We start from the raw sequence: 16701 nt of genomic DNA, 5'->3' as shown, positions 1-16701 counted from the left end.
ATATATATCTATATCTATGTATTCATAAATATATTTAATTCCTGGAGATAGGTTGTTTGGAAGATAAAGATATATATGTATGTATGTATGTATAGATACATACACACACACATATGAATGATGTTAGAGAATTTACACTGCACGACATGATAATAAATATGATGAGTTTCCATTTATCAAAAGAGAGGGGGGAAAAAAGCTATGATCTTCCAGAGGGAGATATCATTCTTTGCTTACTTAACATATATTTGGTATAAATGTCTTTAACCATTACATTTTGTCCAAAACTGAGAGAAGCAAGGATTAAATAAAACACCATCAACTTATTCAAAAGAAGTACAGAAACTATTTATTAGCCAAAGTACATCTTCATTTCTCCTTTTTATTTTTCTGAAGATACATGACCGAGAGGTCAGTTTTAGAAGTTTGTTATTTGACAGTAAACCAACTATCATAGAGACATTCTATTATCCTACCTTTTAAAGATTGCTTTTAAAGGAGGTGACTATGTCTTTTTAGTCACAGTTCTGTGAAGTGTTGATAGTACTGCACCGTGATGGTATCAAAGCCCAGGAGATACTAACTCTGTGGACAGCAGGTTCTCTCTGGGCTTTGAAGATCAGTCTGCACATGTCAAGGTATCCATTTGGACCATGGTAAACCTATTGTAAAAAGCCTGAATCTCAAAGACTCTTGCTTTACTGAGTAATAGCTGAAGCAGCTCCTGAAACAGCTGACTTTTTGGGGGAAAGTCTGCACAATTTGGGTCAAGGCCAAAGGGGACCAGCTCTAGCCTGGTCCCAACCACTCAGTCCCAGAACTAATCTCCCCTCTGCACTTAGACCTTTACCTGTAGGGTCAAGCTTTGCTTGGATTTGTCATTGATAACGGGGTTCAAACCAGGCAATACTTGGAAAAGCTAAAAGATAATTTACAATATTAATGTGAGAACACCAGTGGTAGTAACATTGGACTTGAGGTTGCCGTGCCTGGGTTCTAGTTTAATCTTGACCACACATAGCTGTAGAATCTTAGGCAAGGCTTTAGCCTCCTGACATCCTCAGTTTTCTCACTGGTAAATGTGTGTTTTTTGGGGGGTAGGGTAAGCAGAAAGAGATGAACTGGCCCCCCCTCTTGGTTCTCACATTATGTTTCTGATAGGGCAAGGAGAAGATCTCATCTGTGGCATCAAACTCATCATAGCTCATATTCCAAACCAAGCAACTGATATCTAAAATATAGAAAGATTTTTGGCTGAATGGAATAAGACAATATGCCAATGAAAGGAAGTGGCACTCTTTTGCCCACGTAGTTTTATGACAAGAATTTTACAGATTGGGAATTTCTGCTTCAGAAACATCTGAGGATCCTCTGTTGTGTGCACCTGTCCTTCCTTGATTCACTGGGTACACAGCTATGGATATGGATTACGTCAACCCCTGGATACCCATGGTATCCCAGGATTGAGCTTCCTGCAACTAGCCTGTCTCTAGGATTGCTCTTATAGGTAGGAGTATGCTGACACTACTTACCAGAGCAATGTCCTCAGTAAGTTCAGATATGGAAAGCTCTAGAGCACAGTGTAAATCTAACTAGAGATGCTCTCAAAACACTTTAAAGTCTTAAAACAGGAGGACCCAGAGAATAGACTCTGAAGCAACATCAGCTAGGGATAATGGACCAAGGGGATCTTCTCTGTGCTCTACAGCAGTGGTTCTCAAACTTGAGTAAGCATCAGAATCACCTGCAGAACTTGTTAACACCTAGGTTGTTGGGCCCCACCCCTAGAGTTTCAGATTCAGTAGATCAGGGGTGGGCCTTAGAGTTTGCATTTCTCACAATTTCTTAGCTGATGCTGCTGCCATTGGTCCACATTTTGAGAACCAATGTTATAAAGATTATTTATTCCTGTCGGACCCTGACCACCACAAGATTAAGACAGGTGATGTTATGTTGGTCAGCACATGTGTAGGGCACACCAGGGCTTTCCTACAGTGGATAAGGTGCAGGTCATGCTGGAGTTGCTCACCACGACCAGTAACCCCAATTGAAAAAAAAAACAACTCATTGCCATCAAGTTGATTCCGACCCATAGCGACCCTATAGGACAGAATAGAACTGCCCTAGAGGGTGTCTAAGGAGCGGCTGGTGGATTCAAGCTGCGGACCTTTTGGTTAGCAGACGAGCACTTAACTGCACCACCAGCGCTCTAGTAACCCCAATGGTAGGAGTAAAATAGAATTTTAACTACATACCTGTTCCTTAGGTTGAATCTCATTTCAAGTTAGAAGGTCATCTAATTCAGTGGCTTCCAAAAGCCAGTTCAAGAACCAGTGCTAGGCGGATTCATAAGCACAGCTAAGAAACTTGTTAAAAATACAAATTTCTGGCCCCAGCCCTAGGCTATTTGATTCAATAAGCTGGGATGAGGCTTGGGGAACTGTACTTCTAAATATCTCCCCGGATGATCTGGTTCACTTTCAAGCATTCCTTTCCACGGCTATACACAATATGCTCCCGTAATGCACAGCTACGTTGGGTATCTTTGGCCAAAATTTAGACTGTATCCTTAGTCATTTGAATTAAATGATTTGTCTATGCCCAGAAATTTGAAAGATCCATATTTATGCCCATTCCAAAGAAAGGTGATCCAACCAGATATGGAAATTATCGAACAATATCATTAATATCACATGCAAGTAAAATTTCGCTGACGATCATTCAAAAGCGGTTGTAGCAGTACATCGACAGGGAACTGCCGAAAGTTCAAGCTGGATTCAGAAGAGGGCATGGAACAAAGGATATCACTGCTGACGTCAGATGGATCCTGGCTGCAAGCAGAGAATACCGGAAAGATGTTTACTTGTGCTTTATTGACTATGCAAAGGCATTTGACTGTGTGGATCATAACAAATTATGGATAACATTGCAAAGAATGGGAATTCCAGAACACTTCATTGTGCTCATGAGGAACCTGTACATAGATCAAGAGGCAGTCGTTTGAACAGAACAAGGGGATACTGGGTGTTTTAAAGTCAGGAAAGGTGTAGGTTGTATCCTCTCACCATACTTAGTCAATCTGTATGCTGAGCAAATAATCTGAGAAGCTGGACTATATGAAGAAGAATAGGGCATCAGGATTGGAGGAAGACTCATTAACAACCTGTGACATGCAGATGACACAACCTTGCTTGCTGAATGTGAAGAGGACTTGAAGCACTACTGATGAAGATCAAAGACCACAGCCTTCAGTATGGATTACACCTCAACATAAAGAAAACAAAAATCCTCACAACTAGACCAATAAGCAACATCATGATAAATGGAGTAAAGATTGAAGTTGTCAAGGATTCATTTCACTTGTATCTACAATCAACACCCATGGAAGCGGCAGTCAAGAAATCAATGCATTGCGTTGGGTAAACCAGCCGCAAGAGACCTCCTTAAAGTGTTAAAAAGCAAAGATGTCACTTTGAGGACTAAGGTGCACCTGACCCAAGACATGATATTGTCCATCACCTCTTATGCATGTGAAAGCTGGGCAATGAATAACGAAGGTCTAAGAAGAATTGACACCTATGAATTATGGTGTTGGCGAGGTATATTGAATGTACTGTGGACTGCCAGAAGAACGAACAAATCTGTCTTGGAAGAATTACAGCCAGAGTGCTCCTTAGAAGCAAGAATGGCGGGACCTCATCTCACATATTTTGGACAGGTTATCAGGAGGGACCAGTCGCTGGAGAAGGACATCATGCTTGGTAAAGTAGAGGGTCAGTGAAAAAGAGGAAGACCCTTAACGAGATGAATTGACACAGGGGCTACAACAGCGGGCCCAAGCATAACAATGATCGTGAGGATGGTGCAGGACCCAGCAGTGTTTTGTTCTGTTGTTCATAGGGTCACTCTGAGTCAGAACTAACAACAATCCTTAGTCCAGGGACTTCTGTTGTTATTAGGTACCATCGGGTCGATTTCGACTCATAACAACGCCATGTGACAGAGTAGAACTGCCCCATCGGGTTTTCTTGGCTGTAATCTTTAAGAAGCAGATTGCCAGGTCTTTCTCCCGTGGAGCTGATAGGTGGGTTCCAACTGCCAGCCTTTTGGTTAGCAGCCGAGCACTTAACGTTTGCATCACCAGGACCTTTTAAAAGAAGCATAGCTGATATTTCTTTATTTAGGTTTTCATCATCAAAGGTGGTAAAGCTGATGGACCGGGTTGCCGATCATCCCTTCACAGAGGCCCTAAGGGGTGCCAAAGTTTAAGGGTGCACCATTCCGTGGCATGATTAGAACCCACTTTGTGCACACAGGCACCACACCCAGCCACTCCAGAGGAAGTGTCCCTCGCCCCTGAGGTATTAGAACGAGTGCAGTTACCTAAGTGTGGGTATTGTCAAAAAGAAAGGCGGACCCTGCCCATCTTTCCTTGTACCTTGAATAAGCTCACTGAGTCACTCACTCAATAGACCATCCCTAGGTCTCTGCTCTCACTCAGGGACAGAGGCATCCTCTGAAGATGGAAAGATAAGGAAGGAACAGTTCCTGCCCTCAAGATTTCACCATTTTGAATCATGACTTCAGATGCTAAGACACACAGTAATACCTCACATATCTCCTTTGGCACGCTGGTCTACCTGCTGGCACACACACACACACACACACACACACACACACACACACCACACACACACCCTTTTCAGCATGTAAACTCATTTGGCAGATGTCAAGGATTGCCAACTCTTACACACACACACACACACACACGTACATACACCCTTTTCAGCACATAAACTCATTTGGCAGATGTTAAGGATTGCCACTTCTTACACACATACACACACACACACACACACACACACACACAGCCTTAAAACAAGAAAACAGTATCCACTTAGTTACTAACTCTAGCATCATCGGCAAAATTTTAATTTAGGCTGCAGATCACACAGTTGCCTTTTTAGAATTTTCTTTATGCTGCTATTCTTCCTCCATGCTGGAGTTGGCTCACAAGTCCATTGGGGCAAAAACAGTGGTATTTATCGTTGTATTTGGGAGAAGAAAATTCCCCCTAATAATTTAAAAATCCTGGGTCTGGTATCTAGTTGTTAATAAAAAAATAGACACATTTTTCATAATAATTATTTGTTACAGTGGATTTAAATTCAAGTATTTTACAACATTTATATAAAATGGACTGCCTTATATTAAAATTCATGTAATGCACCCATCTTCTCTCGTGTAAGTCAATCATCAAAGGATGCACAATCTAGCTATATATAAATTTTTTTTTTTTTGAGCTAAATGTAGTGAATCGTATAGTTTGATGGTGTTACCAGCCCTCTTTGCTTTTAAGTAAGAGAAAATGCACCGGGAAAGTCTCTCATTTTTAAGGTCATTGATTGGGTTAAAAAGGCAAATGCTTTTTTTTGTTGAACCTCCTTCACTTAAGCCATTAACCTTTTAAAATAAGGGTATTCAAAAATCTATCAAAAAATCTAAATGAGATTTTAACAAAATCCTGACAATTTCAGCTTAAACATATACACAGAAACCATATGTGCTTAGGAAGAACTATATACACACAGGCATTGTTGACAGAGTATGTTTTTATATTTGGAAGACATTGAAGGAAGAGCTATTCCATACATACATTATGTGAAATGTACATTCAGAAAGCCCACGTAGATTTTACAGTAAGAGACAAAGATATCTTTCTCCGTGGTAGACAGACAGACAGACTGACTGACTTCAAACTTGCACTTGCAGTGTGGATTTTTTTTTTTTCCTCATCTCTGGGTACTGCTTTTCAAAATCGCCTCAGGCTACAGAACAGCGCCTCAGATCCCCAAGGCCCACTGCCTGGCTCCTAATAGCTGGCCTCCATCTGTGTCGCATGAACAGCTGATGAGATCACTCCTGTGTCTGTATTTTGGAGAGCACATCCACCCAGGTTAAAATGCTCAGGTTGCCAAGGAGCAGTCAGAAACCATTAGAGTGGGTGAGAATTTGCCTCGCAGCAGTTCCTTGACATGGTGGAAAGAGTGTGCGCGTACCCGCGCGAACTTGAGTGAGTGTGTGCGTCTCCTTGTACAAGCGACCCCCTGGTGTCCATGTGTGTGCAGGGAGAGTAGACAGATGAAGACCAGGCTCCCTATAGCCACTATTCAAAAAGCCAAATGCCTTTTGTTTCTCTGTGTTCGGATTAGTTCTTTGACTATTTGCGGTCCCTTTGACTGGCTTTTTTTTTTTTTTTTTTTTTTTTATCATAACAGAAGGCAAAGGAAAAGAGAACAGCAACTTCGGGGTCATGCTCTAGTGTTTGGGCAGATGGAAGGGAGCTGCTTTGCCTTGGGGCAGGGTGGTTGTAATGAAGTGGCCTGTCAGTGTGTAAATAGTGAGGGTCATCTCTTCCATGTGATGGAGGGTATCGCATTGCAGTGAAAATGGAAATGTCAATAAAATTAATCTGCCAGCTCTTTGCTGTGGCTTTTCTGCTTCTCTGGTCAAAAAAGGTTGAGGGTTTTTTTTTTTTTTTTTTCCATGAAAAAGGAAAAGAACAGGTATGGAGAAGCTCACAGAGCAGACCCAGAAGTTAGAAGGGGAGTGGCTCGGTAGGCAGGATGTGTGGGACAGAACTCTCGGAGGGGAGGCAGCCAGTGGGGGAATGGGCTGATGGATCTATAGCATTCCTCGGGAAGCTTCAGAGCGTCTAGCTCAGGCTACATTGAGCACAGAGTTTATTGTTTTAGGCTTTCTTGGACAAGGTTTTTACTTAGCATGGGATTTATGGCATTTACTGCTAATGAATGCCTATTCTTAAATTACAAAAACCCCCATCTCAACGCAATTCCCAGATGTCCTTCCAGGACCCTGGCTTCTTAAACACCAGCAGGGAGCATAAACTCTCCACTTCTCTGTTTTCCTCTTTCGTGTGGCTCCGGGCTAATGACGTGCAAGGAAAACACAGCCATCTAGAAAGCCCCAGTGTGTCCCCGTATTCTTCATTTATTTTGCATTTGATTATGCCACAAGTCAGATCTTGTTTCTTTCCTTTTTTTAAAGTTATTAGTTCAAATATTAATGGAGGAATATGGCATATATTGCTGCCCTTGATTGATGCCTTCCCAAAAACAGGAAGACGTGCTCGTATGAATTTTAAGAAAGTAGGGGTCCTGCAATGCCTTGCCAGAAGAGTTTTTCAGATACATAATTTAGATGCCCTCCAGGCAGGCTTTCAAGACATTTTTGCCGGAGGGCAAGAAAAAATAACTATGACTGTTAAAAGTAAATGATTTTTGCTAATGAACAATTAATGCAAGAGAAAAGCATGGAAGAGAAAGATGTTGATAGAAACTTCTGATTAAGTGAGCACCCTACCTTGATGTGTATCTTTTTTTTTTTTTAATGATAATGATCAGTGGTACAGAAAGCTAAAAGTTTTCATGTCATGGAAATACTGAATGCAGGATCCTATGAAGAGTGTGTGACTGTAGAGCTAAGGAGGTGACAGTTCTGGGTGGGGCCGAGCAGGCAGTGTGTTACGCGCAGTCAGCAGTGACACAGTTACTGTCACCTATGCAGGCAGCCTAGGATATATAGACTACAGAACATTTAACTTGATTTCCCTACAGTATGTGTTCACTCCGGGCCTGGGGACGCATTTCCACCGAATGGGTTTCTCTGATGGCGATTTTCCCACGTTGGATTCCATAATTGACAAAGAGCTCTGCGCCGTGTCAAGCGCACAATTATAATTGAATTAATGATATGGGCGAGTGTGAGACACACAAAATTAACATTTGAAGAGGCCTGGTTTAATTTTGTCTTTTACATATTTGGGTCTCCAATTATACTTTAATGAAAGAGCACATAGCCGCTTCATGGAGTTCTTTCAACAAGCTTAGCTGAACGTTGTTGATGGCGCCCTTCCTGTGTCTTCTCTTAAAGCATGTTATTTCTTTCCACTAGGGGATGGTTTAGACAACAGTGTAGCCTCACCTGGCACAGGTGACGACGATGATCCTGACAAGGACAAAAAGCGCCAGAAGAAAAGAGGCATTTTCCCCAAAGTAGCAACCAATATCATGAGAGCGTGGCTTTTCCAGCATCTCACAGTAAGTCAAGAGCAAAGAGAAAAGTTTGGGTTGTTTGGCTTTCTCCTAGCACGTTGTGGAGCTCTGGTGACGCAGTGGTTAAGAGCTGTGGGTGCTTTAACCGAAAGGTCGGCGGTTCGAATCCACCAGCTGCTCCCTGGAAACCCTAGTGGGCGGTTCTACTCTGCCTGTAGGGTGGCTGTGAGTTGGAATTGACTCGGCCACAATGAGTTTGTTTTCTTCTTTTTTTTAAAGCAAGGTCCAGGGGCTCATACATACTATTTTAATAAGGTGCCTGTTTTTTCTTTCTTGAAATCGGATGAGCAGCAGAACACTTAAGGTTTTATCAACTGTCACCATCCAAAGAGCATCCTCTAGAAAGTAGCGGTGTTTGTTTGTTGCTAGGCCAGGAATAGACCTTATTCAAAATGGTCTAGGTGCCTAAACAGTACCTATGAGTAAATTTGTTATTTATGCTAAAAGGTACGAGAGCAACTTCAGAGAATGCCACTCCATCCAAGGGAAATGGCTGCCCGGGGCCCAGGAGCCCGTAAATGTTGCTGATACACTCGTAACGACAGCCATCCTCTCTAGGAGGCAAAAAGAGGACCTTGCCACATGCATGCCCAATCTCAGAGTGTCAGGTGCAACTTGAATCGCCGAAGTCGCTTGCAAAAGGGTTATAGGTGCTACGATGCCTTTGTTTGTAAGGTGGAGATTAAAGATTCTTTTTGAGCTGTTCAGGTCCGTTCTCTTAAAAACCGGACCTATTCACCTCTGCGAAGGGACCAGCTATGTGCAACGTTTTTCAAGGAACAGTTTAACCTCTGGTTTGCATTCAGTTTTCTGTGTCGGTGTACGCTGTTGGCTATCAGCTGTCTCAGGAAAAGAAATCACAATCCGTTTTGACAGAGGAACTAGGCACTCTTCTATTTTACTGTTCCTATGGAAATTCGGGGAAGATGGTAAAAATTTCAGAGGCCGTTTCTTGCTATAATATTGTTTTCAGGCCATTCTATTTAGGCTAATGCAGTGGCACATTGCAAGCAGAAGGTCTTCTTTGATTATCCAGCGTGTGTGTTGCCATGCTGAATGACATTAGTTACAGTGTCATGAGTCCAGGACAAGGTTCCACTTTTATTTATGGCCGTGGCTGCTGCTCTGCTCTTCTAGCACAGCTACAAAGGGCAAGGGGTGGAGCGGGCGCTGGGAGGGACAAGTGATAAATTCACATTCCTAAATCGGCCATTTTGATGTAAGGACATTAGTAGCAAACTAAGGTGTATCGATCCGGCGTGTGGTGTCAGGATTAGCTGGGGGAGCCCACTCTGTCACCGTGGTGGTGGTTATTTTTGCCTCGCAGCTATGACCATTTCAAAGGTCAGGGCCCTGCGCTGACTCGGCTCGGAGGAATTAGACAGAACATGCGGTCTCTGGGCTGATTACTTAACCAAAGACAAAATAATGAGTCCTAAGCAAATACTGACTAATTGAAAGGGCTGTAAATCCATTACATATTGGTCAGGGATAATCAGGAGTATTTAATCACTTTTATCTATTCAGAAGCACTGAAGCTGCAACAGCAAAGCCCTGAACCTTGCCATGTGGTTATTATTCTCATCATTATCAAAATTACTTCACAGCTGTTCTTTGCTACATCACCTCAGCTGGAGATTTACTAACCTGTAAAATGTTTTTCATTTGGAAAGTCGAGTGAGTGTGAGGGGAGGGGCTTCTCGTTTTTTTAACTGAAGGTTTGTTTGGTTAGAGTAGCAACTAAGAAGCCAAAGGAGCCTCCGATAGCAGGCAAGCTGCCCACTGCCCACAAGCTCACCTGTCTGCTTCCCTCCTGCCATCTTCCTTCAGGCTTCCCCTTTCTTGGCCCAAAACAACCCGACTTCGGCCACCGCTTTCCAAGCAAACGTCTCCACCTATTTCAAACTTTCTGTAATCAAAACCGATATCCCGGAGCAGCAGAACCTTAGAGAATCTGAGGCTCTGTGTACAAATGAGGAAACTGAGACCCAGAAAGGGAAGTAATGAATTCAAGGTCAAGCTGGACCAGGACCCAAGTCTTCCTAATCCCCAGCTCCGTGCTTTTTCCACCACATTATGATGGCTTTGCTAAAATCATCATCACCGTTAACAACTGCATGTGGATCTCATACCCTCTGCGTTCAGTAAACTCAGACTCTGAGAGGGCTGAGATTATGGAATAAGTGCCGTTTTCTTTAATTATTTTAAACCTTCCTGCTTCCCCAGTAGAGAAGACTTCCTTTATATACCTCTCTTCAAGCCAGGTGGCACTGTGATTAAGCGCTTGGCTGCTAACCGAAAGGTTGGTGGTTCAAACCCACTAGTGGCTCCATGGGAGAAAGATGTGACAGTCTGCTTCCATAAAGATTACAGCCTTGGAAACCCTATGGGGCAGTTCTTCTCTGTCCTACTATAAGTCAAAATCCACTCGACAGCAATGGGTTTAGGCTCTTCAAGCCAACTCTTCCCATCGCTGCAAATATTCTGTGAGCTGAGCCCTGTGGGGAAGTGTCAGGAGCACTCGACACTTGTCCCATGGGTGCCTGATCTCTCCCCTCCCTGTCCAGGACTGCATCCCTTGAGCGCGTGTGTGGCCAGCGATTCCAAGGCACTGGTTTGCACGGGTTGTGCAAGGTGCCGCAAGTGAATGGCAAGGCATTATCCCCACCCTGAAAGTGCTTGTCTCTAGCTAAATGTCTTTAAGGCTTGGTGCTGAGTTCTCTGCCCTTGGAGTGGGGAGAGAGGACTCAACTAGGCTGAGCAGGGGAGCCAGGAAACCTGCATTTCAAGTTCCATTTTTCTCTGACCCTCAGCTAAGTCCATTAAGAGTTCTGGACCTTCCGTTTGCCCATCTGGAAAATGAGAGGGACAAGTTGCAGATCTGTAGGCACCGTTCCCGCACTCATGTGCTTTGGTTCTGCACGCAGGACTAGCCAGTGAGAGCACTCCTGCGCCCCACGCTCACGGTCATCCTTCTCTCCCTTCCTCTTTCTTTTCGCTTCTCAGTAAGCGCTTTATTTTTCTCCTGCCTGTGACCTCCTTTCACAGCATGCCCCTTTCATTACAGTCTCCCACCGGCTTTGTCCCCCCATCTTTCTGCTTCCCTCCCCTGCCTTTTCTGCGCCTCCCGTGTGTCTTAAGGAAATTCTCCTCAGCTTTCCTTTTGCAAATCCTCTCTCTCTTCATCCTGACTTCATCCCAGCTGCAGAGCAGAGGTTCAGTAACTTTGATGAGGATGGTCCTGTAAAACTTTTACTTTCCCATCTTTAATGAGCTGAGGGATCTGCAAGATTTACTCGGCTGTAACTCTGAGCCCAGAAACCAAGAATAGAGACCCCTAACTAGCGACATGTTAATTTAGACTTCTTTTCTTACGGGTACTCACAGGCAAGAGGAAGTTCTTGGAAATAGAGATGCCCCAGTATGCATTTTCTGTCATTTAATTAATTTCAACTTTCAAAGTGAAATGTTGGCTCTAGCTCACTGAAAGTAGATGTCGTCTAAATTATTATTTCATGTAAATTTCTTTACAAGTGCATGATTCAATGTGCATTCCTTCATTATTAGTCTCTTTAACATTTTTCAAACTGGTTCGTTCTCCTTTGTGCAGTATGACCTGTTCCTGTATTACAATAATCCCCGATGTACCCTTTTTTCTTTCTTTTTTTAAAAAGAAGCTAATTGAATTATCTCATTATTTTAATTTGTTAAGCAAATGTATTTTGCATCTCAGGGTGTGTTCTTAAAGAAGGGGGCTGCTAAGGCTTTGCCCCCTGAATGGGCCATTGGCCCATTTTGACATTCATGCATTCATTAACTAGCAGAACATAAAAGAACTCGGGTTGTATTTTTTTTTTCCAAACACCCAACCAGCATGGAGCAACTTTTTCCAAGAAGCCACAGGGGTCTCTCTACATATGTTCTCAACTGCAAGCTATTGTCACCTATTCTGAATACCTCAAAAGGCCCAGAGAAAAAAGAACCCACCTCAACAAAGGCTGACTGTAGCAGTTGTTAAGTCTTCTCTCAAAATGACAAAAATCATTAACCTTCAGTTTTCCTGGAAGAACAAATTCCACTACAAGTGTAACAGTTAAAATAGTCCCTCAAATTCCTACGCACCACCAACTTCAGGGGTGAAGATATAAACTTGCAGCTAACTGATTCTATTCCGAACAATATTTTAACCAAATCCAAAGTGGCATTAAGAAAAAAATCAGAAGACTATTTGATCAGTTGAAGCATTTCCGTATTCAGAGTTAAACATCGGATTTGCTTAACCTGGTGTTAAATAATTATTTTCTAGTTTCTAACCACCAATTTTCAAAACATCCTTAAAAAAAAAAAGTTCTTATAAAATCATAGTAACTTTGAGGAAATATATATGTGTGTGTGTGTGTGTACATATATAAATATATATATATTTTTTTTTTCTTTACAAGTTCAATTAGCAAAACACTGTCTATATTATGCCCTCTTCAGTTCGTTGCTGACTCTGCCTGGCTTCTCAGGCAGAGAAGAAAAAATCGAAGAAAGAATCTGATGGAAATGTATAACAATTGGAGATTATGATATCATAAAGTAAGCCTGCCATTACAACTGTTTTTATTTTTCCTTCAAAGATAGTTAAAGAAAGAAACAGCGAGAAATAAGACCTGGGCTAATGGTTTATTCATACCCATGAAAAACTTCTCCCCACCAAGTATTCTGTTAAGCTCTCAGGCACCTCCACTTGCCACCTTCAAGAGCCCCCGAGTTGCGCTGCAAAGAATATATTTGATCATGGAATGAAAACAGGAAGCGCTCACACACAAAGACACCACTGGCTCATACCAGTTTCAGACTAAAGGTTTTCGTATTTGAAAACACAGGGATAAAGATCACAATCAGGGAATGTGGGATTTCTTTCCAAGATATGTGTACAGAACCAGCAGCAAATTTATTTACAAGTGATATAATATCATGTGGCCTTCTTGAAACCGCAGGTTCTGTAGAACTCTGCCCTCTGTTCTTGGCAAGATGCGTTTGTCCCCTCTCCCTGTCTCTGTGGTTGGGGAGAGGGATAAAGTCTGCCTCTCGATTGTTCATTCATTTTACTCCTGGCCTCTTAGAATTTGCATTATGGGATTTGGGCAAGAAAACGCAGATTTTAAAGTATATCACCCTACAGAGCCAATGCGCTCATGTTATAAGTAGATACAGCTCCGTGTTACATTGGAAAAACACTTCTCTCTTCTCCAGAGAGTTCACCAAGACCATATGACAGTAACTTAGTCAACTCAGATTTGTTCTCATAATGTATGTGTGTGTGTGCGTGCGTGCGCAAGAGAGGGAGACAGACAGAGGGATTATTTTGCTTTTATCCAGTTCTCTTCATCTTGTGTCGATCCAGATGACTTCTTTTCCTAAAGGAGGCAGTACAGTGTGGAGGTTGAGAACACAGGGACTGGAGTCTGCGACACACTAGATGTTCGATCTCAAGCAGTTACCCTCTCTGAGCCTTACTTTCCACATCTGTAGAATGGGCATAATCCTAGAACCCACCAAGCCAGGTTGGGGTACTGATTAAATGAGATAATAGAGTGCATTCAGCCCCATGCCTGGCTTATATAATAAGTGCACAATAAAAGTAACTGTAATTCTTATTTTAATCTAGTTGAATGGGTAGCAGGAGACTTTGGCTGATGGAGCTGAGCAACCTAAGTTACTATATATTTACCTAGGTCTGTATGAAATGGGCAGGCCAGGTTGGCCAAGCCGATTGCAAATGCCCCTCTGGAGGAAAGAACATAGATGTAGACTGAGTCTGCTGAGGAGGCCATGTAAACGTTTGATGGCTGCTCATGGATGCTAGGTGGTGACATCAGAGTCTTGGTGCCAGCTGAAAGCCAGAGCAACTTGGTGAGCCTTCTGGGATGGGGTAGGAGGTGGAGAAGAAGCTGGGTTATGGAATAGCTCAGAATGCCTCAGCTGGACCTACCTGTGGAAAGAGAGCGCTCCTTGTCACCATCAGGGTTCCCATATGCAAACAGAACCTAAGCTGCCGGCTTTCTCAGAGAGTTCAAGTCTAGGCCCTGTGACAGACAACTTGGCTTTTTATGAAAGGGGAGGACTGAATATGACGTTAGAAGAATTGGGTTTGAGCTCTGTGATCTTGGGCACGTTACTCAACCTCTCTGACCCTGTCTTCTTATCTACAAAATGAAAATAGTCAATATCTGCCTACATAGCTGGGTGGGTGGCTGTGTCGTTCACATGATTTAATCATTTTGTAAACTACAGTAAAATCTGCGAAAGCCGGAACCTATATAAGGTGGAAACCTGTCAGAAAGAAAGCTCATAGTTTCCACGAATAGAGAACGATAGAAAAATGGTAAGACTGTGCCCCGTTAAAGACGGAAAACTCGTGAGACCCGGAAAAGCCAGGCCATCCCGTCAAGTTCCGACTGTCACCGGTTACACTGTATAGTGTACTGCACAAATGTTGTGTTTTGGTCCTTTGGCTGTGTGCTTGGGTTTCCAGCTGCTTGAGGCCTCTACAAGTTGACTCTGACTCGTGGAGACCTCATGCGTGTCACCATTTTTTGGGAAGTAGAACACCAGGCCTTTCTTCTTAGGTGCTTTTGGGTGGACTTGAACCTCCAACCCTTTGGTTAGCAGCCGAGCGTGTTAACCATTTGCACCACCCAGGAAGCCTCTAGTGCCTCACAGAATCACCAAGGGCGAGTGATCCAGTCCTGCCCACCTCCCTTCATCTCTACCCCAGTCTGGCCACTTGTACGTTTCCACAAGTGTATCCATAGAGACAGTGGGATAATTTCTATCATTAGACATCTTTTTAAGGACCTTGAATGGTTAACGGAATCAGTATTTCATGCACATTAGTTATTTCTGCTTGGAAATTAGTGCCTTCACAATTCTTAGATTGGTCTACTTAATCCTAATAGCTACAGGCCAAATTGGAGCCCTGGTGGCGCAGTAGTTAAGAGCTTGGCTGCTAACCAAAAGGCCACCACTTCAAATCCACCAGCCGCTCCTTGAGACAGGTCTGTTCTGTCCGATAGGGTCACTACGAGTCAGAATCAACTCGACGACAGCAAGTTTGGTTTGATTTTTATAGGCCAAGTTAGTACCAAATAAAATGTTGGCCTTGCTTTTACAGTGAGATACGGCCTTTCTCGGATTCAGAGATGCAAATGTGTGCTGAATACAAGTCGGGCTCGTGGGCCGAGACTGAGAAGTACTTATGTGGAAATGCATCTGTAGAACATACAGTTGAAAAGCACTAGCAGAGAGAGCTTCTCACAAACGTGCTGCGGAGGGAGGCCAGTCCTAGCTTTAGCCTTTACGTGGTTGTTCTGCTTGCCGGGAGAAAACATCTGTGAATTATTTGAATGGAACCTTAGACTGGAGGTGGTCTGGACTGGTGTCATCTCCGTTTAAGTTCAGGAAATGATGTCACGATGCGTTAAATAACAACGCTGGGTGATTTATTTTCCCCTGGACATGCTGTCCTAAGCATTCTCTTCTCTTGCCGTGTTTCCAATGAACTGTAAGCTTGAGTATTCTTCCTATTTCATAATGATTTTGAGGAGTGGGGGTGGGAGATTGGGGTGGTCATTTCAGAGGTTGCCGAGGTTCAGAGCTAATGGCGCATCCATCACGTCCTTATTGGGAAGGGGCACCGAACGTCGGGGCTGGGATCACCAGTGGCAACCTACACCAGTGTTGGTTGGTTTTAAAGGCTGTCAGAAAGAGAAAGCCTGCATGTTCTGATCCTAGCTATCCAAGGAGCCCCTAGATAATTGTCATAGCGACCTGCATACTGTAGCTCCTGCCTTTATCAAGGTTCCCATGCTCTCCCTTCTTCTGTGAAGAATGGAGGACATAAGTCAATTCTGTGAGCCATCTGTCATCATTTTTACAATTTCCCAAATTAAAGAGACAGGCCAAAAATTTCATGTTGTGTTGAATCCTGGGAACTTCTCTAGAAGAAAGAAAACTGCGACTGAATTTACTTCCTCTCTCTTGAGGAAAAACCAACAAACAAATTGAGTGTCGCTATGTCATAACCTTTTACTTGGAGGCCCAATGTGGTGTTTAGAATGGGGTTAGGAGGGGTTCTGTATGTGAAGACTGGTGTGCTTGGGATCCAGCAACCTTGGTCCTCATGTCTGTGAATGACATTGTGGTAAAATCTCCACTACTGTGGTTGTGGCTGCGCCTTTCATGGAGGTGATGAGATGTGTCGCGAGGTCGACCCCGGGCAAAACATCATGGTCAAGACCTTTCAAAAGTACACCAGGCACCTCCATTTAAAAAGAAGTTCAGCTGAGATAGACTAAGAAAACTGAGTAAGGTGATTGAAGAATCAAACGCTTATTAAATTACCAGCAAAAAGAAACTAAAATAATTACTAGCTCAAAGTTTAGCACCCAATTTCATAAAATATCACTCTAAGCATAATTGTTTAAAAATACGTTAAAGAACTCAAGGATATGGGGAAATTGAGGACCCTTGAATAAAAGAAAATAGAAGGCATGTGCATATCTGAATATTCAGCTAT

At 43.0% G+C, this 16701-nt stretch overlaps 1 protein-coding gene across 10 annotated transcripts in view; it reads left to right on the top strand.

Annotated features, from left to right (window-relative positions):
* The window catches only part of MEIS2 (Meis homeobox 2), a 221929-nt gene that overhangs the window by 61873 nt on the left and 143355 nt on the right, over positions 1-16701 (top strand). For all 10 annotated transcript variants that reach the window (XM_004380610.1, XM_004380605.1, XM_004380608.1 and 7 more), the window contains one exon: positions 7975-8120. In XM_004380610.1, coding sequence (XP_004380667.1) covers positions 7975-8120 — 146 coding nt within the window. The remainder of the gene's footprint in view (positions 1-7974; positions 8121-16701) is intronic.

Source organism: Trichechus manatus, unplaced genomic scaffold (assembly GCF_000243295.1).
Source record: "Trichechus manatus latirostris isolate Lorelei unplaced genomic scaffold, TriManLat1.0 scaffold00076, whole genome shotgun sequence".
Taxonomy (NCBI): domain Eukaryota; kingdom Metazoa; phylum Chordata; class Mammalia; order Sirenia; family Trichechidae; genus Trichechus; species Trichechus manatus.
The sequence above is the reverse complement of the archived record's forward strand: the minus strand, read 5'-3'. Positions and strand labels throughout refer to the sequence as shown.